Here is a 27,263-nt window from a genome sequence, read left to right as displayed (position 1 = left end):
CCCTTGAAGCAGGCCGCCCCCCTGCAATCCACATAAGTGTGTCTCCATTCAGCAGTCTTCCTGTGCCTTATCTGCATGCCCCAGGCCCATCCATCCCACCCCCCTCTATCAAAGGCGGTTCGTGCCAGTGGATGTGCGCTGGCATGGGGGGCTGTCAGGGGCGCAAAAGGCCAAGGTTTCAAACTACATGTACACTTCAAAAGGTATCCCACGCCAAGGGGCCATCGGTCACATTGCCTCCTCAGACCCTGTGTCTCCAGCCAGGCCTCCCCTTGAAGCAGGCCGCCCCCTTAAGACCACGACATACATACGTCATTCATTCACAAACACACCCCTGTTTCTAATACTTTATAAACCACTTGATATGTCTCATGAGAACATCTTTGTGCTTTGCAAGTCAACTCCTGAACGTGTTACCTGGCAACCACTGAGATCTACGCTAATCTGCTCGTCGTCGTGCTATCCGTGAACTTCTGTGACCGCTTAGAGCAAACCCATCAGTGTGCTACTTGTGGCCACCCACCTATTCTACTGCAACATACTGCTCTGCTTGCTGAATCCAACTGTTTGTTGGTCAAGGTAAGGCCATGTATCCTAGTCATATTTCGCAGATTTTTAAATTTCTATCTATTTGCGAGTTGAGTACACAATAGTGCTAGGTTCATTGGTCTCATTGCTATTGACTTGAGTTTCCATTGCTATGCTATCAATAGATCTATTTATTTTCATCTGTGTCTATTGTCATCGAATTGCATCCTTCGGGAGTCCAGTCTATAATGTAAGCATGTTTCCTTCTCGTGCAATACAGAACATCCAAGGGATGAGTCACATGTTCAGTTTTTAGTCACATCATTTATACATTTCTGCAACTTATGCAAATACTAAGCCGCACATAATTAGCTGGTATAGTTCCTGCGACCAAAACAAACCTTGCATTGATCATTGTATGATTCATTTACTTTTGTATCAAATCTTTATTCTTGAAGATTGTATAATAATGTCGATATTTACTGTTCAGATTTATCAACAATGCCTGCCTGTTCGATTAGCGGTTGCCCTTCGAAGACCCATGCGAAATCTGAAGGCACTAAAATGCATGTATTCCCGAAAACTGTTGATCGAATAAGAGAATGGGTCAGACACTGCGGATATCCACTGGATGAGCTGGAAAGTAGAGTCCAACAAGTCTTACAGGACAAGAGGGGTGATCGATACCGCATCTGCAGTCGGCACTTTTCCTTGGACATGTACACAACATCTTGGGTAACAAAGAAGAATAAACGGCGAACGACACGGAAATTGCTCGAAAACGCTATTCCCACTCTATTCGTCCACATTCCGCCACCGGTGAGTCAAGTGTCCGGATTTAGCTTTAGGCCTTGCGGTAGTGTGTAGGTATCCGAACGGATTAATTGATATTGTAGGTGTTCTATCCCTTGTAATAATTTCGATATTGATATGAGTGTATAGTTTTTTGAATAATGACATTTATCAATATATTCTTTTTCGATTTCATAACCCACAAACGCAATGTGTATATATGGGAACAGGGAACTGGGCTGTATTGAGCATTTTTCAAGTATTCTGTCGCCTTACATGGCTATTTTTAATATTGGCATTTCATTATCAATCATTAATTTACCTTTACAACTTCTTGACTATCCCTTGAATCTGAAGCAAGAACATTCTACATCCTTGACGTGGTCGCAGTTATCAACCACTTCTACCGCGTATCAGGTAATCTTACTAGGCTAATCCGCTACAGACTTGTTTTATGCATGTCAAGTAATAGTTTTATTTTATCATGTAATTATTTTACCGAATGTTTGGTTAGTGCTTTCCAATTGATATACACCTTAGTTATCGTCCACTGGTGGTTTTTTTCAGTTATAATTAGTGTTATCCATACTAATGCAAGTACTGTCTTTCAGGGAGATGTTGAAGCGTCCGCCACATCTACAACATTTCTAGATGTTCTTCACCAGCAGGAGGTATGGATACTGACAGCTCCATCGAGGGTCATCATCAGAGCTGGAATTCTTGTCGTTTGATTGTTCTACACAATGTTTCATTCGTGGTTAGCCGTTGATATGTACCTGTGCTGTCGAACCCAGGTGTGTGTTATGTTTTCACTATTGTAATCCTCACTAATGCAAGTACTATGTTTCAGGCACTTGATGGAGCGTCAACCCCTGCACTTGATGCAGAGCCTGACATTCAAGTAATTCCAGGGGAAGTGGAAGCGGGACCATGCGTATACGAATCGGCGCAACAGCTTTCGGAAGTGCGCACTACATTTGCAACATCCATAGATATTCTTCAGCAGCACGAGGTATGGATAATGACAGCTCCATCATGCGTGATCATATAACGTGATTCCATTTGCTATACTTTCTTTCCTATTAACACAAGTGCTGTGTTTCAGGGAGACGACGAAGCTTCCACTACAATCACAACATCCAATTTAGATGATGCAGATGTAAAGGAATCGGAGAAATAAGTCGATGAAATGTGATCATATTTAGATTTTCCTTGATTCTTTTGGACAATGCATCATTTGTGGTTATCTCTTTATATGTACCTGTGCCGTCGACCCCAAGTGTGTGTTGTGTTTCCAATATTGAAACGCATACTAATGCAAGTACTGTGTTTCAGGGAGATGCGGATGCCTCCTCTCCAATACAACCATTCATGGCAGTCCATGCAGAGCCAGAGGTATGGATACTGACAGTTCCATCGAAATAGATCATTGCTGGTCGAATACTTGTCGTTTGATTGTTGCACACAATGTTTAAATCGTGTTTGGCTATTGGGATGTACCTGTGTACCTCACGTGTGTTTTATGCTAACAATATTTTGATACATAGTAATGAAAGTACTATGTTTCAGGGAGACGATGGAGCCTCATTCCGTCCTGTCAATGCGGATACAGAAAATATAGTCGTTGCAGCGCAAGAGGAAGGGAGGACATACGGAAACGAATCGGAGCTACAGCGTGCAGATGTTGAAGGGCGAGTCAAAAAAGTTGCAAAGAAAAAAGACCAAAAAAAGATTTGTTACAAACAGTTCATAACTTTAAAAAATGTTTGTGCTGGGGACTATTTTATGTTTTTTTCCAGTCAATTCTACTACACTCCATCTTGTGTTTAAACTGAAAATCCATTTTCCAATCTCTCCTCCAGTTACCCGTGGGTGTCAGAACTATACATACACAGACAGTGAAGCGAATGAGAGATGTGGCTTGCCAGACCGTGTACACTATGGAGGAACTATTAATTGAGGCGAGGCGTGTTCAGGCTCAAGATGCTCATGTCCAATGGCCAGAACATGAATTAACTGTGTTTGGAGACTACAGCAAAGTTGCATTGGACCATAGCTACAGTGCGACCGCACCACCACAAGAAGATGTTATTGAATGTATTGAAGATAGCTCTGAAGTAGTTGCAGATCAATTCACACAATCTACACCCGCAAAAAATTTGCCACCAAAAAACCTGTCGACATTGTTGTGTTCTCCCATCAATGTTGAAGTAATAGATGTCGAAATGACAGAGAATGAACCAGCCGCAGCAGCCATAGACGCATCAGAACTTGTAATCAGCGATATTACTTTCCAATGTGATGAAGTCTCCACAATGTCACAGGCCGAAACAACGTTGACGCAGGATGACAGTCTAATGAAAGAGAGCAAATACATTGTATTCGACAGTTGTTTGATGGAAATTATAAGTATGCTGAAATGTGTGCATTCCATTAGAGGGAAAATATGTGGGAAGCCATTGATTAATGTGACTCGTCAAATAAAAGGTAGTAACGTCAAAATAATTGCTGCCTGTAGATTAAATCATAGGTTCTCATGGTCTGCACAACCGATGCTTGGGAAACTGCCAGCAGGCAATCTACTGTGTGCAGCTGCATCACTTTTTAGTGGCTCGAGTTTTAGAAAGTTAGATGCTTTCTTTCAGTTTGTGGGACTCCATTTCATTTCTAAAGCGCTGTACTACATATACCAACGTGATTATCTGTTTCCGGCCATTAGTGATGCTTGGAAAATTGAACAATTGTCTCTAGCAAGTACATTCGAAGGCAAACGATTCAGGCTAGCCGGCGATGGACAGTGCGACAGCCCTGGATTTTCTGCCAAGTACTGCACCTACCAGTTTCAGGACATGGATAGTAAGAAAATTATGAGTTTGGTGGTCGTGCAGGTAACACAATGTACATCGTCAGTGGCCATGGAGAAACTAGGATTTATAAAATCAGTGGAATATCTACAATCAAGGGAATGCACATCGACCTCATAGCCACGGATAGACACGTTTCAATTGCCAAGACAATGAGAGAGCAGTTCCCACATATTAAACATCAATTTGACGTATGGCATCTTGCTAAATCAATCAATAAGAAAATCTCGGCTGCAGGGAAAAAAAAAGGTTTTGAAAGTATTTTGCAGTGGTCACATTCTATCACCAACCATCTTTGGTGGAGCTCAAAAACTTGTGAAGGGTCAGGGGAAATACTACTTGAAAAATGGCGGTCACTGATGCACCACTGTACCAACGTTCACTGCTGGACAGCAAATCAACATTTCCACCAATGTGAACATGGCCCTTTGTCCCCAGAGGAGGCACGGAAGAAGAAGTGGTTGATTCCATCTTCACCGACACACAAAGCCATTGAGAAGATTGTTTTCGACAAAACTCTATCAAGAGATTTGAGAGGACTGACATAATTCTGTCACACAGGAGATTTGGAGGTGTTCCACAATATGTGCCTAAAGTACAGGCCAAAGCGCTTGCATTTTAGCTTTCGGGGCATGAAACATCGCACTCTACTACCGGTCTTGGCCCATAACAGCAATGCCGGACGTGAACAATCTAGGACTAGGGGTAAAGTAAGGATGCCTCTCTACACTAAGGTGTTTTCAAAACGAAGTAAGCAGTGGGTGATCAAACCAGTCTATGATGAAATGCAGTTCGACTTTGTGAAAGACCTTATTGTTGCTGTGTTAGAGAAGCACAGATATGGAATTTTGGACGTTTCTGTGCAGAGCTGTGATCCATTGCCACCGAACATTGCGACTGTGCCATGCCCACCCGAAGCACAGCTGATTGTGAAGTACAAATCCCGGTTTAAATAATTGCAATACGATTGTCTTTTTGTAAATAAATGTTATTGTACAGTGTACCTGTAAACCTAACCCCTACCTTCACCATCATGGGTGGCGAACAAGCTGGGTGTCATCTTTGAATTCTCTCTATTCACCTCATATATGTGTATGTATATATTTTTCTCATGTCTCATCTCATGTAAATGTAAATGCTGCGCACTGTTAACGGAGGGGAGGCTTGCGTATTGCAAATAATAAAACAAACAAACAAACAATAAATCTCACTTTTAACTCAACTCCTGTGGTACTTTATACTTTCCCTGACCTTCCGCCAAAAATTAAATGTCTCAATTTGGGCTGCAAAGCTCGCAGACAACAGGGACAAAATTGGTGCACTTAGAACGCGCCAGCCAAGCGGGCCGTGGCATTTGGGAGAGAAGCCAGTTCGCATTTGCACATTGAGGCGCACTACATAGACGGATTCTAAACTTCAAGTTCTCACAGATGCCTATACTACGTGATGTTGCAAATAAAGAATGCGAAGGACAGCGGCTTTGATTTTCAGCTCGCGCCCAGATGAGGCCCACAAGTCGCACTGGAAGTATAAGGGTCTATTGTTTTTTGACCTTGAGACCGGGACCATGCCGAAAGAACTACATTTGAAGGGGGTGCGCAATAACGTAAGAGACGATAAGGCAGAGCACGGTCCGTTTTACAGACTGCATTACGAAGAGACACAATGGAAATTTCAAATATAATGTAAGTAAATCTTTACACGCTTTTATACCGGAATGACGATTTAATGAATGGATGCATGAATAAATGAATGAATGAAGAGCTAGGAAAAGCAAGGAAAACGTGTTCGTAGTGGGCACAAGGGCATGCAGGTCCACTGGTCTTGCCGATCTCGGTCCTTGGCCCAGCCACTTTTCCCTGCACAGCCTACCTGCACTACGGGACTGTCTCTGTATCCTTCAGCCCCATCTCCCGGCATTTACCTTGCACATGCCACCCTTGCCACACTTACCCTATTATTTAATTTGTATTCAACTAACCATGTACAGCACTTCCCCCCCCCTCTCCCCTTCCCCATGCGCGATCAGAAAGACACCTGGCCTAGTAGGATTGTTGTCTGTCTGCACTTGTTCCCCACCTGCCTCGTCGCGCCTAGAAACACTTGAGTATAGGTGCGTTACAAATGCCATATCATATATCATATCATTCCTCACGCATGTAGACTAACTGTCGTTTATCATTGTGTGTTGGCCTCGATTTATTTCGTTACTTTTCGCATTGATTTTAGAGCTGAACATACTCCATTGAATTATCCTTGCAAGCAAATAGTTTCTGATCGGCTGTAATAAATAAAATAAGTAATATTAATGAAGATCGGCTGGCGAGACTAATTATCATTTTTTTGTTTTCATTACAGGTATTTGCTCCCCTTCTGCTACTGCCATCGGTTTGAGACACCAGCAGATGGCTTTTACAGTAGACACCTGCAGCTTCGTGTGAACAACTGGCGCACACTGACAATTTTATGGGACGATCGCCAAGGGCCCACATGCCCTTACGCTGTACTAGTGGCTAGAAGCAACATATCAACCTTTACGATGGACTAGTGCCTAGTTGATGGAACAGCCTTGCGGTTCACCGTGCTTCCAAAGGGCTTCTTTTAACGAAAAGCAACACCCTGTGTACCATGGCGGATACAGATAAAAGAAAATAAATGGCTTTCGGAGTTCATATGGCAATTGCTGAATATTCTCTAAACATTTAATGTAAAATAAATGTACTTTACCAAATGTACCGTGTTGCTGTTTGATTTTAAAGTACAGTTTCATATTCCGAATTGTGGCGCGCTGTGTTGTGAGATGGTCTGTGTTGGTTTCCGGGTTCTGTGTGGAGTCGCGTAGAAGACGACTGGGCGCGTTTGCCTACGCAGCACAGTAACGTCACGGAGAGAGGCGGGGAATATGAATGTTTTGATAATGTCAGGCTCAGGGGCGGGCGAATTGATTTAGTGCCGCAAAAGCAGGTCAGCCAGGGCGATGGGGGAAATGATAGGATTATCAGAAAATGGCGGTGCCCTGGTGCTTGTTTTCGCGTGCGTTTAATGGACGAAAACTCGGGTAAGGTCCATAGGAAAGTTTTCTAAAATCGAGCCACTTAGGCTTAAAAAAACATGGCCGACCCGTAGGGACAATAACATTTTTTACTAGACCATGCCTTTAATACTTTGCAGTTACTGCACTACAAAACTTGACAACAACCAAACTCCTTCACGTGCTATCACAAATAATTTGGAATTATACCCAGTACCAAAACCCCTACAACAACTTAATTTATATGAGAGCATCATAATTCAAACAGTACACCCATTTCAAGCAATAATACGCCTTCAACCAAAAACAGCAAAATTACCTCCCTCTGAATTGGTAAAAGGCATTCGTGGAAAAGTAGTTTATTTACCATTAGATCTAAAAGAAAATGTGCATACTCTAGGAGTGCAACGTCCAATGCAGCAATCTTTAATCATCTTAGTAAATGGAGTACCTACAAAAGACAAAAAAATATGGCAACAGCTGGTAGATTTATATTAAGTTAGACAAGCCTTCCAATATCTTAAAGAGAATAATGAATATTACAAAGAAATTAATATTGAAGAAAACTTGAAAGATACAACTGAAATAATTCAAGAAACATAAGAAGCTGGTCAATTTGAGCTACTAGATCCTGCTACAATATCAAATACTTTAGACCATTATACAATTCATCCTTTGCACTGTAATGTCACCGTAGAAGATGTACTGGAAACTTACCAAATGCGTCAAACAAAAGGATCGCCAACCAGCATATGGGAAAAAAGTATAGAAGCACGTGCTTTTCCTCTACTCTTTCCTACTGGCAAAGGAGGAAGGTATGATGATAGACCTATTCAAATATCAGCTTCAGAATATCGCTCATTACGGATGTATTCTGAAGATCCCAGATTTAGACAAAATGTGGAATACATATTCCACCTACTCTTTGAAAGTGAACTAGCAACTTTATGTTACGGAGTTGCACACATATAAAAATCAGGATCACACTTTCAAAATATGACAGCTACACAATTATTAGAAAAAGTGCAACAAAAGGATGAGGTTTTACAACCAAATATTACAAATCTATTAGCAAATATGTGTGGTACTAAAGAGTACTGGTTTCGATGTCATGGAGATGTACGTTGTATGATCAGAAACCTTGGCCCACCCACTTGGTTTGTTACATTAAGTTGGCAGAATATGCATGGGAAGATTTACAGGATTTCCTACGCATATCAAATAAAAACAAAACAAACATAGATATACTAACACCTGGAGAATTTTGTTCTTTGGATCCTGTTAATGTTTCAAGATATTTTCACCATCACTTCATTGCTATGCTACATTTTATTTGTAATAAAACTGTTCCTCCCCTTGGAGAAGTGCAACACTTCTTTTGGAGAAAAGAATACCAAGCCAGAGGAGCACCACATATCCACATGCTTTTATGGATTAAAGATGCTCCTAAATTTGGTCAAGACAGTGATGCCGCTGTTTTACAGTTTATTGAAAAATATGTCACTTGTGAAATTCCATCAGAAGCCACAAATAGTGATCTTCATGCACAAATTTTACAATTTCAAAGACACAAATGTGGAAAATATTGTCGTCGCAAATACAAAAACAAAGGGAAATACTACACCAAATGCCGATTTGGTTTCCCTAGACCAGTTACAAATACAGGTCAAGTGAACAACCTCATGTCTTCAGTTAGACATAGTGTTAAAGGTAAGTCACCTAAAAATACATATTACATAAAAAGAAAAGAAGAAGAAAAATATATCAATGATTATAATGTAATCATTGCCCACTTATGGAATGCAAACATAGATGTGCAGGACATTGCAGACAATTCTACTGCAGTTGCACGATATGTCACAGCATACTTCACTAAAGCAGAAAAGACAGAGCTCTAAGACCTCTGGAATGACCTGTCATCAGATAAAACAGTATCTCAGAAATTATACAGCTTGGGCATAAAAATGCTCACCCATAGAGAATGTGGATCATACGAAGCAGCTGATCGTTTAACTGGTACTGCATTGTATGGTAAATCTGAAAATATAGTATGGCTAAGTCTTGGTCCAGCTAAATCTAATAAAAGAGTTCTAAAATCATATGAAGATATAGAAACAATAGCCAAACATGATCCCAACAGCCAAGACATTTTAAAAAACAAGTTATTGGACCCATACTACCCAAACAGAAGTAATACTTTGGAAAACATGTGTCTATACCACATAGCCCAAAACTACACATACAAAAATAATATGAAACCTGATGAAAAAAAAGGTAAATATAGAGTGACAAAATGTGAAGGCAGCTAAGTTAAACTCACTAAACCAAATTTAATGAATCATATCAAATTGTCATTAAAGACTCCTCAACATAAAGAAGTATATTACATGTCCCTGCTACAACTCTTCAAACCATGGAGAAAAGAAGAACAATTACTAGATAACTATGACTCATATGAGGATGCTTTCAAAGCAAATGAAAGCACTATAACTGATGTAAACTTTACACAGTACAAAACAATGTTGCACAATGAACAGCAACACGAAGAAGAACTCCAAGCCCAACTAGATAAGGACACTCCTGACAGTAGTCAACCTTCTGTAACAGGAAGCCAAGAACCACTGGGAGAACCACTAATAATAAATGAGGCAGAATTAGCTATGATAGAAGTAGAAAACACCATGTGTCAGTATGAAGATAAAGAAGACTTAACTATACTACAATCAAAACTAAACAATGAGCAAAGTAGCATTTTTCAAGAACAAAACAAATTGCACATGGTGTAAAACATGAAAATAAAGAATGTTCCTGCCATAATTATAAACCTATACTACTGTACGTCAGTGGTGAAGCTGGTTCTGGCAAAATATTCCTAATCAAAATCATTAGTAAGTACCTTCAACAATTGACAAACAACAAACTGTCAGCTGTTGTCACTGCCCCCACAGGTTTAGCTGCCTACAACATAGGTGGTGTTACATTACACCGATTACTACTATTACCAGTAGAACACCAGAACAAATTAGACTATTACAAACTTTCTGCAGAAGCTGCAATGGAATTACGCAGAGTATTGAAACTAATGAAAATGCTACTAATAGATGAAGTGAGCATGGTCTCCAACCTGATGTTAGCTTTGATTCACCTCAGATTACAAGAAGTACTCAAAACAGACTATGAAGAGCTCTTTGCAGGAAAACACATTATTGTTTTTGGAGATCTGCTTCAATTAACACCAGTAAAAGGTGAGCCTATTTTTAAAACATTAGGACACAAACTCTGCCGTAAAACTGTTGGCAGCATTGGAAATGTCAACCTTTGGCAACATTTCCAATACAGAGAATTAACAGAAAACATGCGGCAATCTGCAGATCTCACTTATGCCAACATTTTAAAAAGTATCAGAGTCGGTATACTTTCTAAAGAAGCAGAAGCAATATTGAAAACCCGGCACATTAATGCACTTTATGGCGATAATGCATGTGCTACAGATGTTATGGAACAATTCGCCCACAAAAATGTCAATTGTATGGCCTTAATGCCAACTCTTGCAAGCTGTTTCAAATTCAATGAAATCATGCTAAGTAAAGAAATGCAACCAATCATGGAAATTAGCGCCACAGACAGACTAGATGTACATGGTATGACACTACCCATGTGTGACCAAGCCACAACAAGACTAAATAGTTTAGAAAAATCAATCTCAAACACAGCAGGCTTAGAAAAGATATTAAAATTATCCTTAAATTGCAGAGTAATGCTGAAACGTAACCTTGACGTGGACCAAGGACTAGTTAATGGAGCACTGGGTACAGTTGTTGGCTTTCAAACATACCCACGCGACAACAAAATTCCGTTTGTCAATATACTCTTTGACAAACTTTCAGAAGTAAAAAGGATAGGACGCTCAACAGCTAGATTCCTTCTCTTCAAAGATATGTATGTACGCAGAGAACAATTTTCTCTAACTCTTGCATACGCAGTCACGATTCATAAATCACAAGGTCTTACCCTAGACAAAGCAATGATAGATATTGGTAACACAGTTTTTAAAGAAGGCATGAGCTATGTAGCACGATCACGCTTACGTACACTTGACGGTCTATTTCTAATCAACTTTGATGCAAGTAAAATAAACGCTGATATTCCTTGCATTTTGGAATACAATAGACTTCGCTCACTATACACCCCCCACCTAAACACATATTCTGTTCCACAAAAAGTAAAACGTTATAAAAGAAAAATAAATCAAACAGAAATGCAACAGGATGTCACTGTAAATCCTCCAAAGAGAATAAAAGAAACTAATACTTCATCAGGTACCACAAGCAAAAAAGAATCAATTAGGGAAAGTAAACCATGTACTTCTTTAAAGAAGGAAGACAAACTCCAAAAAAAGCAGTTAGATACAGAAATAACTGGACCATTTGAATTCTCAAATATAGTTGGTGTAAATTGCTACGCAAATGTAGCAATGAATATTCTATTTCAATTACCACCAATTGTTGACAACATTTACTTACACAGTACAGACCCATTGTGTTTGCAAATGTTAGCACTTCACAGAAATGCAGCAAACAATCCTGACAACACGTATAGTGTTTATGGAATAAGACAACAATTGGACTACTGTGCTGGAATGGTGAAATTCACTATAAACTCACAGGAAGATCCACAAGAATTTCTAATGTACTTACTACAAGTACTGGAAAACAAAAACCTACCTATAAATGAAATCTTTCAGATTTCATACATGTGGAAACATACATGCACTCTCTGCAACAATGTGACACAAGAAGAAATCCTCAATGAACGCTTCGTATATATCAATACCAAATTGTGAATCCATTCCATTTCAGCAACTTGTACAAAATGCAAACCATGGTAGATTATGCTCTACCTGCAATTCAGATAATCGCTCCACGTTAGTAATACAAACACATAGTAAATACATAATACTAATGCTTCTACGTTACAATGCAGATGGTACCAAAAACAACTGCAAGCTGACTGGATTCACACATGGTCAAATATCACTTGGTAAGAAAACCTTCACAACAATAGGTATAATCTACCACGCAGGAGCCACAACCAATTCAGGGCACTACACTGCATATATAAAAAAGAAATGTGGATGGTTTGAATGTAATGATAGTACCATTACTCTAAAGCAGAGATTACCAGGAAATCTTACAAACGCTTATTTGATGTTCTCAAAACCAAAATTTGATAACTAAACTGTATTAAAATCCTAAGTAAACTTGTGTTAAAAAAATATAAACTGTTAGAATACTCCAAAAGCTATCTAACTGCTCAAAGATTCTACAACAACGAATCAGATAAATGAATACCACTAAATTAGACCAAAAAATACACAGTTAGAATACGCCAATTGGTATCTAACTGTCCCAAAATTTTACAATATCCAAATAGATAAATCAATACCACTAAAATATATCAAAAAAATAGACAGTTAGAATACGCCAATTGGTATCTAACTGCTCCAAAATTTTATAATATCAAAACAAATAAGTTACTGCTCCAAAAAAATACAACAAGCCAAAGTATAAAGCATTAGCCAGAAACAACAAGTGAACACTGAAAACAAACAAACAAATAAACTGTAGCATAACAGAAAAAGGTTTTTTTTAATCCAACATGGATTTTTTTTCTCCCACAAACCCAATGATTTTAGCAACAAATACAGAAACTGAGCAAATTGCACAGTACTCTGATTTGTAATCTACTAAATATGAGGGTCCCAAAAAAAAAAAAGTATATTGATTATACAATGTAATAAGTCATTACAAAATACTAATACTAACATGCTATTTTCTTTTATCACAGAAATTAACAAGAAATACATGTACTCCGGTTACTAGACCAAACAGTAAGTATACAATAATAAGGAGAACCATAGCAGCATATCACATCCATAGTATCTAATACCTTTGTTCCTTATACATTTGTTTTTCACCCAAAGTTATAAGCAAATATGAATGTGATATTCTGCGGTGGTTGTTGCCAGGGCATAGAGTCATGCACCCAAGACTTTATGCCCTGGCAACAACCACCGCAGCATATCACATCCATAGAGTCAACATTTCAACTATGGTCTATGGAAACTTTTAATATCCGCGGACATTATGAGTGTTCTTAGAACACTTTCATCTTGCCAGCAAACAATACGGACAGCGTTTTCAGGACACCCCCTACAAACATTTCAGAACAACGCGATAGTTCTTAGAACACTTTCAACTTGACAACGAACAATACGGACAGTGTCCTCAGGACATCCCCATTTTGTTTATTTGCGAACATTTCAGGACACTGCGAGTGTTCTTAGAACACATTCAACTTGCCAGCGAACAATATGGACTACGCCTTCAGGACACCCCCTACGAACATTCCAGGACACCGCGAGTGTTCTTAGAAACGTCTTCAGAACACCCCCATTTTGTTTATTTGCGAACATTTCAGGACACCGCGAGTGTTCTTAGAACACATTCAACTTGACAGAGAACAATACGGACAGCGTCCTCAGGACACCCCCTATGAACATTCCCCGGACACCGCAAGTGTTCTTAGAAGCGTCTTCAGAACACCACCACCTTGTTTATTTGCGAACATTTCAGGACACCGCGAGTGTTCTTAGAACACATTCAACTTGACAGCGAACAATATGGACAGTGTCCTCAGAACACCCCCATTTCGTTTATTTGCGAACATTTCAGGACACCATGAGTGTTCTAAGAACACATTCAACTTGACAGAGAACAATACGAACAGCATCTTCAGGACACCCCCTACGAACATTTCAGAACAACGCGAGAGTTCTTAGAACACATTCAACTTGACAGAGAACAATACGGACAGCGTCCTCCGGACACCCCCATTTTGTTTATTTGCGAACATTTCAGGACACAGCGAGTGTTCTTAGAACACATTCAACTTGCCAGCGAACAATACGGACTACGCCTTCAGGACACCCCCTACGAACATTCCAGGACACCGGGAGTGTTCTTAGAAACGTCTTCAGAACACCCCCATTTTGTTTATTTGCGAACATTTCAGGACACCGCGAGTGTTCTTAGAACACATTCAACTTGACAGAGAACAATACAGACAGCGTCTTCAGGACACCCCCTACGAACATTCCCCGGACACCGCGAGTGTTCTTAGAAGCGTCTTCAGAAAACCACCATATTGTTTATTTGCGAACATTTCAGGACACCGCGATTGTTCTTAGAACACATTCAACTTCACAGAGAACAATACGGACAGCGTCCTCAGGACACCCCCATTTTGTTTATTTGCGAACATTTCAGGACACCGCAAGTGTTCTTAGAACACATTCAACTTGTCAGCCACAACCCCCATTCATATTTGCGAACATTTCAGGACACATCGAGTGTTCAACAACGTCTTCAGAACACCCCCATTTTGTGTATTTGCGAACATTTCAGGAACCCGCGAGTGTTCTTAGAACATATTCAACTTGACAACGAACAATACGGACAACGTCCTCAGGACACCCCCATTTTGTTTATTTGCGAACATTTCAGGACACTGCGAGTGTTCTTAGAACAGTTTCAGTTTGCTTGCGAACAAAACGGACACATATTGAGTCCTCAGAACACCCCCCATTCAGTTTATTTAGAACATTCCAGAACACCCGTGATGTCCACAGACAAATCGAACACAAAAAGAACGTCTAACACATAAAAAACACAACTTTCATTCTATCTCATACACTCCCACCCTCCCCAAACACTCCTACACACCAACACACTCTGCTAAATACAAATTTTGAACAAAGTTTCACTGCGCTGTCCGCGGACGACCGCAAATCCAAGATGGCGGGCGCTACCGAAAATCTGACGCGCTTCACGCTCCACGCCGTCCAATCAGCGAACACGTTGCATGTCCGCGAACATCACGCAAGCCGATTGGCCAATCAGGACACTGTCCGCGGAGCGAACAGGGAAGTGTGTCCGCGGACCGAACACAGATATCACTAATTTTTTTTTACCTACTTTTTGGTCATTTTAAAAAAAAACTACTGGACGGATTTTCACCAAATTTGCAAAAGCACGCTTTCGGGACCAAGCCGCTGCTCCTGGTCCAAATTTGGTGAAAATCCGTCCAGCGGTTTGGGCTGTAGACGCGAGCAAAACATTTTTCCCATTCAGTCTATGGGAAAAAAAATAGTTTTGGGACCCCCCCTATAACTTTGCCCCCCCTAGACGAATCCTCACCAAACTTTGCAAAAAAATTCAGAGTGACCCAAATACTTTTTTTGCAAAGTTTGGTGAGGATCCGTCCAGGGAGAACGAAGTTATAAGCCGCCCAAAAAGTGCTCTTCCTATGGAAACAGCAACTTAACCATAACTACATGGCCACTACCGTGGCCATGTAATATATATATATATATATATATATATACAGAGAGAGAGAGGGGTTGGTTTTTGTTAGTGTTTTTAGTTAGTCGACTGCATTTTACATTGTTTAATAAAAGTGTATATATATATATATAGCAAAATGAAGCTTTTCGAGGGAAAGGCAACTTGTGGAATGCACTCCAGGGAGCAGCTGTGACGGGAGAAATATCCCTGCGGCGATTAAGAGGAAACAAAACACCTCTGTATTTCCTGGCAACACAGTTTATTTTATTAGTATAAATGCGTCAGGAAAAGACCCATAAAAAACTACGCGTTTCGCGGTATGCAAACCGCTTGATCACGTAGGTTACAGACAACACAGATGATGGACTGAGATTTAACCACTGACAACTCTCTGGTTGTGCATAGAGAGCGTCTACCTGCTAAATGCCGCTTATTTACATGTTTTGTCAAGCAGACATCTTTAAACACTTAAATAATATTTAATTCACATGGGAAAGTGCAGACAGTTTCCACTAACACTCAAAGCATAGAGAACAATTTTGAAATGTTTTAGAATACATTCACAATTTCAAAACCTATGCAATAAAGACAATAATGATGCTGTTATAAATAAAACAACTTTCATGAAAGACGTTTGTTTCTTGCATGCTGTCTTTTTATGTGTCTGTTGTCCAATGACATTACGTGGAAATGAAAAAGATTGTGTACTGCCCGTGGCTGCCTAATGAAAATCAAATGAAAGCAGCCTTAGCAAGGTATAAATCGGCTGTGATGCTTGTGACCTGCTCGAGCAGAAATATGCTGCACTGCATGTATAATGCCTGATTGTTGGATGCTGTAACTATATGTGTCGTATAGCAGGCTTGGGTAATACTTAAAAAGAAGGCATGAAGGTAATGTTACCTATTTAATTGAGCTGTGCAAATACACAAGAATAGAAATATAGAAATATGTACAAATTGCATTTTAAAGCAAATATTTGTATTAGCATAGCAGCAAAAAATAAAGTGCATAGTGCTCTCCGTCCATGCATGTCACTCAACTATAAATGTAAGGCTCTGTGGTCAGATATTAGTATGTGGATTGTAGTATCCTCATTGTATTAAAATAAAGAATGTCTCTATTGATTTATTTTTTCTCACAGTCTTCAGTGCATGCATGGACTATTGGTTGTTAGAATTAAAGAGGGGAAAAGTTTCCTCTTATAAAGTACACTTTTATTAAACAATGTAAAATGCAGTCGACTAACTAAAAACACTGACAAAAACCAACCCCTACTGAGAAAACACAGAAAATGCAGAACTGGTACAGTATACATCATGGCACTATGTTAACCTGAGCAGCGTTGATCAGGCAAGCAACTGCAGCAATGTCACTGTTCAAAGGATATGTTTTTGAAGAATAAACTGAAACAAGGGGGCTTACAAGTCATTATGGTCCCAGAAAGTGCATCAGAGAAATAGGGCCTCTCCATAGTACCTTATTCTTGTCTTGGAAGGCTCAACAGCATCGAGTTAGGCTTTTTGTATCTTTTTGGCAGTCAAACCGGGTTCAAGATGATGTAAATTGTGTTAATCCAGCAGCGATTTGGTGCTGATTCAGTGCCAAGATGGCTCTCATTGCAGTTTAAGTCAGCAGTCAAAATGATGCGGTTCGATAGGTCCAACAGGTTCATGTCAGCCGGCGAATCGGCTCGAGACAATGGTTCCACTGGGTAGAATCAGCATGTTATATGATGGCTTCTAGTCAATTGAATCGGTTGTTAAGTCGGCTCAACACAGGTTCCTGAAGGATCAGAGCAGTTCTTGCAAATGCAGCGAGTCAGGTACCTCCACAGCAGTGAGCTGGCATTCAAGACGGCGAGGAGAGCTACTGGTGCAAGACAGCATCAAGCAACTTTGAAGATGCAGTTGGCGGTTCGAAGATGTAAATGAGTGCCAAAACAAGCACCATGGGGCCTGTGATGGCTCGAAGGTGTTGGGCATGGTCGGAGCAGTTTGAACGTGGTTTGAAGCAGCAAAACCGGATTCCACGCTGCCTTGCTATGAGCCCCAATCCAGGGTCCTTGCTACCAGGTGAGTCCTTCTTGCTCTGCACTCCCCATCCAGGGAGTTGGCTTGCAGCCAAGGGGGATCCTTCCCTCCCAGTGAGGAGCCTGGTTCAAGGGCAGCTGGCAGAGTGGCAGGCTTTGGTCCATAGCATTTCAACACCATTGTTACCTGGTTATGGTTAGGGGACAGAGGTATCATCTGCCTTGGATGCCTTTGCCAATGTTAGATGACTTTAGAATGGACTGCATTCCCAGCAGAGGTTCAAAAGTGTATTATTTTCCTAATGTCCAAAGATTAATGCAGGAAGGAGTGGGAGACCCCTTAAGAGCTCTTCACATTTAATTCGTATGTAATAGCTGTAGTAATAAAATTGATCTACCTTTTTACTTAAAATAAATATACTGCATCTTTACTTTGGCTTCAGAAAAATACTTACTTCATGCATGCTTCATACATTAAATGTCAGGTTTAAATGAAGTAAAACATTTACTAGTTGGTCAAAGTGCTGTTACGGAGATTTGGACTGGGTTTTGATTGCACTTGGTATATACACAGGCTTCTATTTCTGGCATCCCTGTAAGTAATTGAGCAATGAAGTTAAGGAGGCGAAGATGGCAGGTAAAAAGAACATTAATTTGAAAATCTGTAGGTGTGAGAGTTTTACATTGGCAATGCTGGTATATATTGTGGACAGAGGCATCATAAAATATTGTAAAATTATCCTGTGTGTTTTTGGTGGCCTGGAATTTGCTGGACTGTGCTTTAATGTGCATCATTGGAACCCATTAATTTAAACAAATTATCCAGGGGATTCATGCCAAACCCCCTTATCTGACTTAGGGCTCCCTAGTTGTGCTCATTCAGACTAATTATGTATACCCCTCCACTAAAAATGTTCATCTGCCGCCAATGATTTTGAATCATTTAGAATACTGGTGGGCCCCTCTCGAACCCCTACACCACCCTCTTGCACTCTCTGGGTAAAACACATACATTAATTAATTCATTACTCTTTTATAACACACTTAAAAACAGCGCGGGACCGGGATTCAAACCAGTGTTCTGCGTAGTCTTGCTTCCAAGACAAATGCATTGCCTGTGAGCTATCCTCCGAGCCCAATCAGCATGATCTGCTTACCTATTAGGACAGTGCTGCTACTGGATGTGGCGAGAGAGTCCGGAAAAAGGGAGGGTTAGTGCGAGTGGATGCTTGCAAAGCTTTGGACATGGTAGACTGACAATTTATAAAGATAGTGCTGGAGACATTTGGCTTTGGGCAGATTTCCTGTGCTGAGTTGAACGTTTTCAAGGTAAACTCCCTTCTCCTTCACTGTACCAAATACTAAGACAAGAGAAAGAGCTTTAGAGACCTTGACAAGAAGATAAAAAACTAAAAGGTATCCACCATATATATGTGTGTGTGTATTATAGAAATTATTATTTTCAGCTTTAGCAATGCTTGTTTTTTAGTTTGTATTGCAATGAGGCTTAGTACCATGCATGGGTCAATGAGCTTGTTACAAGCACGCTCATTGGCCCTCGCCCGGGCCCTCCCTGACGAGAAGTCTCTGGGCTCTGTGGCATCCAGAGTTCTTCCCACGACTGGCCGCCATGGAAAAGTAGAAGGGACTATGTGTAGTGCCTTTGCCCCTTTCCATGGTGGCCACTTATTGTGACTTTTTTCACATAGACTTTAATGGCCTCCATGAAAAGGGAGAAGGGACTATGTGTAATCCCTTCTCCCTGATCGCTGGGAGCCATTTCTTTTGCTTCCCCTTCCCCCGAGTCAAGAAACGGCTGCAGCACTGTTTCTCGACACAAGAAGAATTGCAATTAATACCCCAGTATGACGTTCCGGGGTATAATGGCAATATGACCCTCAGGGGGTCAGGTAATGCCCACGGGGCTCTGTTTGCTAAAGAAAAGAACAGGTCAAGGCTAAAATAATTAACAGTGATTGGAGTAATGTAATACAGAAACGGAACAGCAATGGATCTTCATACAAATTCACAACATTTAAAGCATTGTTTCCAATGGTGCAGGCACCATCTTTTGTCCAAAGCTAAACATGGATGTGAGAGGCAAAGGTAGAGGGCCTTTTAAAATTCTTCTGGAGTAACTCTATTGCCATTAGATGGCCAACTCTGCAATCTGCAGGCTAAGGAACTAAGATTTGGGCTTGCATGCAGGACTTTCGAGACAGTACCTACTACACAAAAAATACACTTACCTGGTGTTTTTTAAGTCCCCTCAGAGTTTTTAACTCATTCAGGAGTTCATCAATTTGCTTTCTTTGGTTGCTGCTGGAAACATGTTGTTCCGATAGCTCCATTCTCAGGGAATCTACACACAAGATAACATGTACGTCATGTTTGAATATCACTGTCAGCGTATGCAAGTAAATGGCTTTATTGGTGATTTTGGGATGAAGTGTACACCTGATTGAAATTTACTCTAGCCTTTTTGGAAGCCAATTCCTGAAATCATGCACTTATTTCATGGACGATCATTTTCAAGCCTGGCTATTCAATGCTTCTTTTACAAAAGTAATTTTTTTCCACCAAAAAGCTCTAGTTATGCCGAACATCTTTCCACAAATTTTATTTTTGCAGTGTGAAAGCAAAAAAGGTAGGATTTTTCGATATATAAAATCGAATTGTAGGGCTTTGTCATTCATACCAGCAGCAAATCACCATGCACAGGTATGATCAAGAGCAGGCTATAGCATGATATAATGATAATCATGTATTTATATAGCGCTTACACCTAAGTGCTTTGCATAGGATATATTTACATACAATATCACCTATTCGAAGTTGGTACTCATTTATCAACTTTGTAAGGATGAATGGCTCAGCTGGCCTTGTCAGGATTCAAACCTGCGACCTGCAGATCACAAACAGATCACTGACAAATGGAACCTATCAACCACTAAATTCAGATTCACTTCTCTCAAATCCATACACAATCTAATCTGCCCACTGGCTTCACTTGCCACCAAAATGGGTGAAATCCATTCCAATGTCTCTACTTCCTCTATAACCCCTTCCTCTTCCAACTTACAGAGCTCTGCTACTACATCTTGCCAAAAACATATTGGAACATTTCTCCCTTTAACAACTACAGGAACTGCTCCTGTACTGAGTCAAATCCGGTGTTGATACCTTTGTACGCATCCCAGTCCTTTCTTGAACACCAAACTAAACCTATCCTCAACCTTACCAGTGACTTCTTTTGCAACGTTGACACATTTCCCTGTACTCTGGGATCTAATATGATCTCCGTTTCACTATACTCGTACCACCCCAGAAGGCATCCAGCAGGACACATATTCATCTGCTATAGCCGAGCATTCCTTGCACTCCAAAGTCACCTGAAATTAGCCCACAATATCAACATGTACACCCCCATAAGCATTCGCCCAAATGTTGGGTCGACAAACTTTAGTTTTCGTTCTCTTAAATTTTGATTCCCATGTCCTCCAATCTATAATGGTGTTGTCACGCCTCAAATCTATCAGCATGAGTATGCCAATAGCATTGACCTGTACCTCAGCATGGGGTTTTCCCCTTTCTTTATCCTGCTCCCTACTTGGCTCACAGAGAATCTCACCACCCTCACCATCATCCATTTCCTTAAAACGACCCCCTCTCTCATTATTTGCCATGATTTCATTGATTCCTCGCTTAGAAACATTTTCACAGCAGCAGACAACGTTTCCTTTTCCCCACATTTCATGCACTCAGCATTCAAACCTGGGCAGTTCCCCCAATTGAAAAAATACAAAGTACTCCCACACCTTAAACAACTTTTGACTTCCCTTACGCCTCCCTTCTTCACTCTTTTGTTCATCGTAATTTTGTCTTTCACCTCATTCCCTTTTTAAGCAGCGCACTTTGCCCTAACCTGCACTTTCCTTTCTCGTTTTTTGTCTTTAAGAGGTTTTCCTTCTAATTCCTTGACAGATCGCATCATGTGCTCCGTTCTCCTGACAGCATACAGAACTTTACCTAAACTAGGATCCCACCTACTTCAAATGTTCTCCCTTATCTAATGGTCCCTAACCCTCAACATGAGTTAATCTCTAACATGCTCATTATAGGTGTCACCCGTAATAAATTCCTCAATGAACTCTCCTTCATCCTGCTCCCGCATTCCAAAATATTAGCTCTCCAGAATTTGGCTGGACTTTTTCTCACAGCGAAGATAAAGATTTCTTTGGGAAGTCTCAAATGGATTCAAGAGCTCCACACCAACAGGTTCTTGCCCTTCAACCGACAAGTTCCAGTAAACTCCTGAGGGTCCTTTGCCTTTCAAATCCTAGACAATGCATAAGAAGTGCCCTCTTTGATTGTTGCTGTATGATGGACCATGGATAGTCAAAACTTAGTCTTTCCATGTCCCCCACCTTATAGAAGGCTCACCAAGGTTGGGATGAAACTGAGGTGGCAGGTTGCTCATAGTTACGTTCCCTGCCTTGCCTCCTCAAATTCAAATTTTCCCTGATGATCAATAGCAGTTGCACTATAGCTGAACTTAATGGTCCCTATTTGTATGATACGCATTACAGGACATTTTTGTCCAAGCCTTTATTTTTTTCTGGCCCTTTCCTCGGCCCAATGTTATAGTACTGCAAACTTGTTCCTGTAATAATGCCGCCACAAGCTTGCCCTGCAGAAGACTTTCACAAATAGGGTAATCCCCCTGCAAGATGACAAACACAGCCTTCCATTTAAGAAGGCTTTCATACAGGGGGCAAACCATTGTAGGATGGCCACCTCAGGTCCTTGTCTGTCATCCTTTCTCTTTTTCCAGTGCTCCACTGGAAATAGGGTGTCCTCCTTCATCAACGCTTCCTGGAGTGTGATGCTCTGATACATTAGTCCATTCCGGTAGCCCTTGGGGAAATCACCCCAGACACACCTCCTCTTTCTCTTGTAGAGTTATATCATTCTTGGATACTCTGCTGGTGAAACCGTGTAGTCCCTCACACAGGTGTCCGTCACACAGGCCCATGAACCACACGGAGCATAACAGGCCTTACCTGAATGAGCACAGGCAGCCGCAATCTCCTAAAACACCTTTGCGATATCGCACTGAGCTCCAGTCAGGTGACTCACTGGGTTGGCCATAGTGCCATCTCCTCCCACTCCCAAGGTCAAGATCAGGTAGCAGCTGCTATTCATTGGCCACATGGGAGGAGATCTTAGGCTGGGTATCAGTGATGACTCCACAGGATTCATCGCAGCTGCCTAAAGGAAATCTTTATCGACTGCTGTTCTGGGGCCACCCAACTTCTGGAGGGTGAGTCCTTCCTCTGTAGTGCAGGACCGGCGCTATGGTCAACCCAGTAAGTGACCTGACTGAAGATCAGTGTGATACAGCAAATTAAGTTTCCTAATCCTCTTTCCCGGTTTCCCTAATTCCCCCCTTCCCATCCACAACCTCTCCCTAACACTCTTCTACCCATTGGCTGCCACAAGAAGACCTGTGGAAACTAAAATCAGGAACCCGTGCCAATCACGGTGGGAGGGGTTGTGTTTCATTTGGCTTCTGTGGTTAGGGAGGGGTTGTGTGACACCCTCTGTTCTTGACAGTCAGATACGTTTTGGACGCAAGGACAGTCTGCCTAAATTTAACGACGAGGCACAGATTGATCCTTAGGTTTGATTTCCTAGCCAGGGAAGCGCTCTTTAGGATAGCGGCAGAAAGGCCTCTATCCAAACCCTTTTATTTTAATAAAATGTCTAATGTTGAAAACAGTACAACTTTGTGTCCGCCTTTCATTTCTGAACCCTCACACAGCCTACAAGAAACCTACGGTGCTCATTCACGGCACCGTAGGTTTCTTGTAGATTTATTCATAATACATAAGGCAAAAGCATAGGTCAATGGACCCCAAAAGCTGCCCATCACAACTCCTCTCAGCTCCGACTGACTTCCCCTGGAACTCCTTCCACCTGCCAGAAGCTAATGTCCCTGGACATTTTGCTGGGCATTTGATCTCAGACAGCCAAACCTACACCAATAGGACAGCATAGAACTTTGACTGAGAACAGTATAGAACAGAAAACGCCCAATGACACAGTCCACTGCTATTTGGAGATCAAAATTGGTAGGCCACTCAAAAGCCATATGTTTTATCCAAAAACAGATTGACAGCAAGAAAACACAATCAATACGTGTTTGCCGATTTGGTGTCCATCCCTGGAGGAATCTAAAAATAAAAAAAAAATCAGAAACAGCAGAACCTCTCGGTACAGCGGCTTGCAAAAGGGGATTTATTTGAAGCAGACAATATTTTAGAAAGAACATGCCTACGCTTCTGAGACATTAATGAATGCTAATAAAGAAAGAGTACATTTTCTGGAGCGTGGATAACCCAGTGGTTGATATATACTCCAGGTTGGCATGTCCTGAGGAAGAAAAAACTCAAATAAGACATTGTAGTCAAAACATGTTGGTGATGACTATAGAATCTAGGCAAATATAAGCCTAAAAAATAACAGCGTTTATGTACATGTCTGTTTTTCAAATAGTGCATAGAATAATTTTCTGACAGATTTCAAATTTATTAATCAATTTTATACACTAAAACAGCTTTTGAGAAAGTACTTTTAAGTTTCAGAATCCCCAAAACAGTAATTGATTGGTGATTCTTAATCTATGTGAACACAAGCCAATGTTAAATGCTGGTACACCTTTTACTTCCCTGGGCTTTGAAAAATGCATTTTTGCTAGGCAGGGAGGCAGCAGATATGATATTATATGATATGCAATTTATAACGCGCCTATACACAAGTGTTTCAAGGTGCGACGAGGCAAGGGGGGAACAGAGGGAAGACAGACAATCTTACTAGGACAGGTGACATTGAGATTGCGCAAGTGCAGGGGGGAGGGGAAAAGTGCAAGGGAAAGGGGGAGAGGGCAGTGTAGTGCATAGGATAAACAGTAAAATAAATAAGAGAATAAATAAAAGTGCGGCCAGCTGGTGGCAAGTGCAAGGGTAAGTGCAGACATCAGGTGTCAAGTGTTGGTAGGGGGCTGTAAGGATACAGAAAACAGTCCCCGAGTGCAAGGGTTGCAGTTTCAGTTTCAGCCAGGAGATCAGCAGGAAGAGGAGGAGAGAAAGCAAACAGGAAGGTCTTGAGGTGCTTACGGAACTGGAGATGGTTCTCCTCAAGTTTCAGAGATGCTTGGAGGCTGTTCCAGAGGGAGGCTTCAGCAGAAGAAAGATATCTATCACCAACTTGTTGGTTGGAGAAGCGACTGACCCTGAGGGAGCTGGAGGTGGATGAGCGAAGAGCTCGAGAAGGAAGATATTTAGGAAGAGAGAGTTGCAGGTTTTGAGGCCCCATGCCCCAGAAGGCCTTGTGGACAATGCAGAGGGTTTTTAACTTAATCCTTGCCGCCACTGGGAGCCAGTGCAGAGATGTCAGTCCTGGAGAGATACGATCCCTGGGCTTGGGGCCAAAGACAAGTCTTGCAGTCCTGTTTTGGATGAGTTGCAGAGGGCGGAGAGTAGAGGCAGGGAGATTTAGAAAGAGGCTGTTGCAGTAGTCCAGCCTAGAGAGAACCAGAGATCTGGAGACATTGAGCTTCTGGGGGAAGGAGAGGAAAGGAAGAATACCTCTGAGAAGGTGCAGCTGGTAGTGTAACTTCTTAGAGACGTCAGAGATGTGAGGAGAGAAGGAGAGTGTGGAGACGAAAATGATCCCGAGGTTTTAGCCTCACAGGTTGGAGCAGGAAGAGGACCAAGAGAGGCCGGCCAGAGAGTGACAGGAAAGGAGGAAGCAGGTGTGCTGATGAGAAGAATCCCGGTCTTACAGGCATTAAGGAAGAGATCATTGGCAGCACATCACTCCTGGATAGCAGACAGACAGTCAGAGATGACAGAAGGAGAAGAGGTGGTGGAAGGGAGCCTGAAAATGAGTTGAGTGTCATCCGCATAGCACTGTAAATTGGGGCAGAGAGCGGCAATGCAGTGGGCAAGTAGTCGTAGGTATTGGTTGTACAGCCATGGAGAGAGGTTAGACCCCTGGGGAACACCACAGGTAGAGATAGAGATAGAGGAGAGGAAGGACCCAAGTTGGACCTGGGATGGTCGATCGGAGAGGAAAGAAGTCAGCCAAGCCAGGGCCTGATCGGTGATACCCAGGTTATCACAGAGACGGTTGAGCATAATGGCATGGTTGGCCGTATCAAAGGCAGAAGAGAGATCAAGTAAGATGAGGACACAGGGGGTGTTGGAATCAAGGTTGGAGAGCAGGTCTTCACGGATGTTCAGGAGAGCAGTTTCTGTGCTTCTGGCCGTTCTGAAGCCAGACTGATGGTCATGGAGACAGCCAACAGATTCAGTGTGAAGGTTAAGCTGGCAGAAGGCCATCTTTTCCAGGAGTTTGCCCAGGAAAGGAGGAGAAAACACCTCCACAAAGAAATTATTTCTTGGAATCCCATGTCCCGTATTTCGTTTAGGGATATCATGCGTCGTGTGTTCTGATGGTCGACTGGATTCGATGCTAAACACACCCAGGCCAAAAATAGCTGATTTTACTAGTTCACAAATACTGGAACTGTGTACATTGTAGATTCAGGGACAGCACCACTTCCTTCTTACCTATTAGATAGGCAGTGCACCACCTCCGACCTAGGGATAGCGGCACTCTATAAGGGATAGTTTGTACTTCCGCCTAGAGCTGGCTGTGAACCATGTTGCAGTGAGACCATGGACATCGAGGTCAAGTTCCTCCAGTAGGCGGCAGATATCCGAGGAGTGTGTGCCAGATGCGCGAGAGTTAAGAGTGGCAAAATGGAGAAGGTTGCCGTCCTTGAAAGACTTCCGGGGAGGCGTACAAATCAGAGTTATGCTCTACGGGGGTGTAGAAGAAGCCAAGGGGGGACAAAAGAGGAAGGAGGAGAGGGCAAGGTAGCCAAGGAGGAGACAGCAGGGGGAGGTGAGGAAGCCGTGGAAGGAAAAGAGGGGACAGCAGGAGAAGAAAGCAAATTGATGAGGTGCAGGAAGCATCTATCAAAGAGGAGAAGGCTGGATTGAGGGCCTTGGACCAAGACGGTACCATTCAAGTAAACATTAATAATAACCTTAGAGGAGTGGAACGAGGCCAGTAGGGCCTCCCACCGGGTGCCACCATTAATGGGAGAAGAAGAGAAAGGAGAGAGCACAGAGACCATATGCAGAGTCCATAGGTCTGGCATGGGAACGACAAAGAGGATGTTGGTGAGGATGTCGCTGGAGGAAGCACTGGTATAGGTGTCAGTGATAGGGAGGCCGGGGTTGGAGACCAGGATGTCCTTTTTAAACTTCTTCCTACCAGATTAAGTGAGGAGAGCAGGATAGTCGATAGCGAAGCAGTTAGAAAAGATTGTAGAGACTGAGAGCACCATAGAGTAGGTAGGGAGAGAAGAGAAGAGGAAAGGCGTGGGAGGGGGCAGGGAGAACACTAGGGGAGGACAAGAAAGACAGGCAGAGAGAGACAAGAAAATAGTAGACAATTGGACAAGACGACAGGAGCTTAGATAATGGTAGACATTTCGCTAGATTAATACTTTGCTAGTAGGCGAAACCACAGAACGG

General features: G+C 41.8%; 1 protein-coding gene across 2 annotated transcripts in view; it reads right to left on the bottom strand.

Annotated features, from left to right (window-relative positions):
- The window catches only part of FAM184B (family with sequence similarity 184 member B), an 805,260-nt gene that overhangs the window by 312,336 nt on the left and 465,661 nt on the right, over positions 1-27,263 (bottom strand). For both annotated transcript variants that reach the window (XM_069631907.1, XM_069631908.1), the window contains one exon: positions 19,902-20,014. In XM_069631907.1, the coding sequence (XP_069488008.1) occupies positions 19,902-20,014 (113 nt within the window). The remainder of the gene's footprint in view (positions 1-19,901; positions 20,015-27,263) is intronic.

The sequence above is a fragment of the Ambystoma mexicanum genome, chromosome 6q (genome assembly GCF_040938575.1).
Source record: "Ambystoma mexicanum isolate Mex_15411 chromosome 6q, UKY_AmexF1_1, whole genome shotgun sequence".
NCBI classification, from domain to species: Eukaryota; Metazoa; Chordata; class Amphibia; order Caudata; family Ambystomatidae; genus Ambystoma; species Ambystoma mexicanum.
Note: the sequence above shows the minus strand (reverse complement) of the source record. Positions and strands in the feature narration are given on the sequence as shown.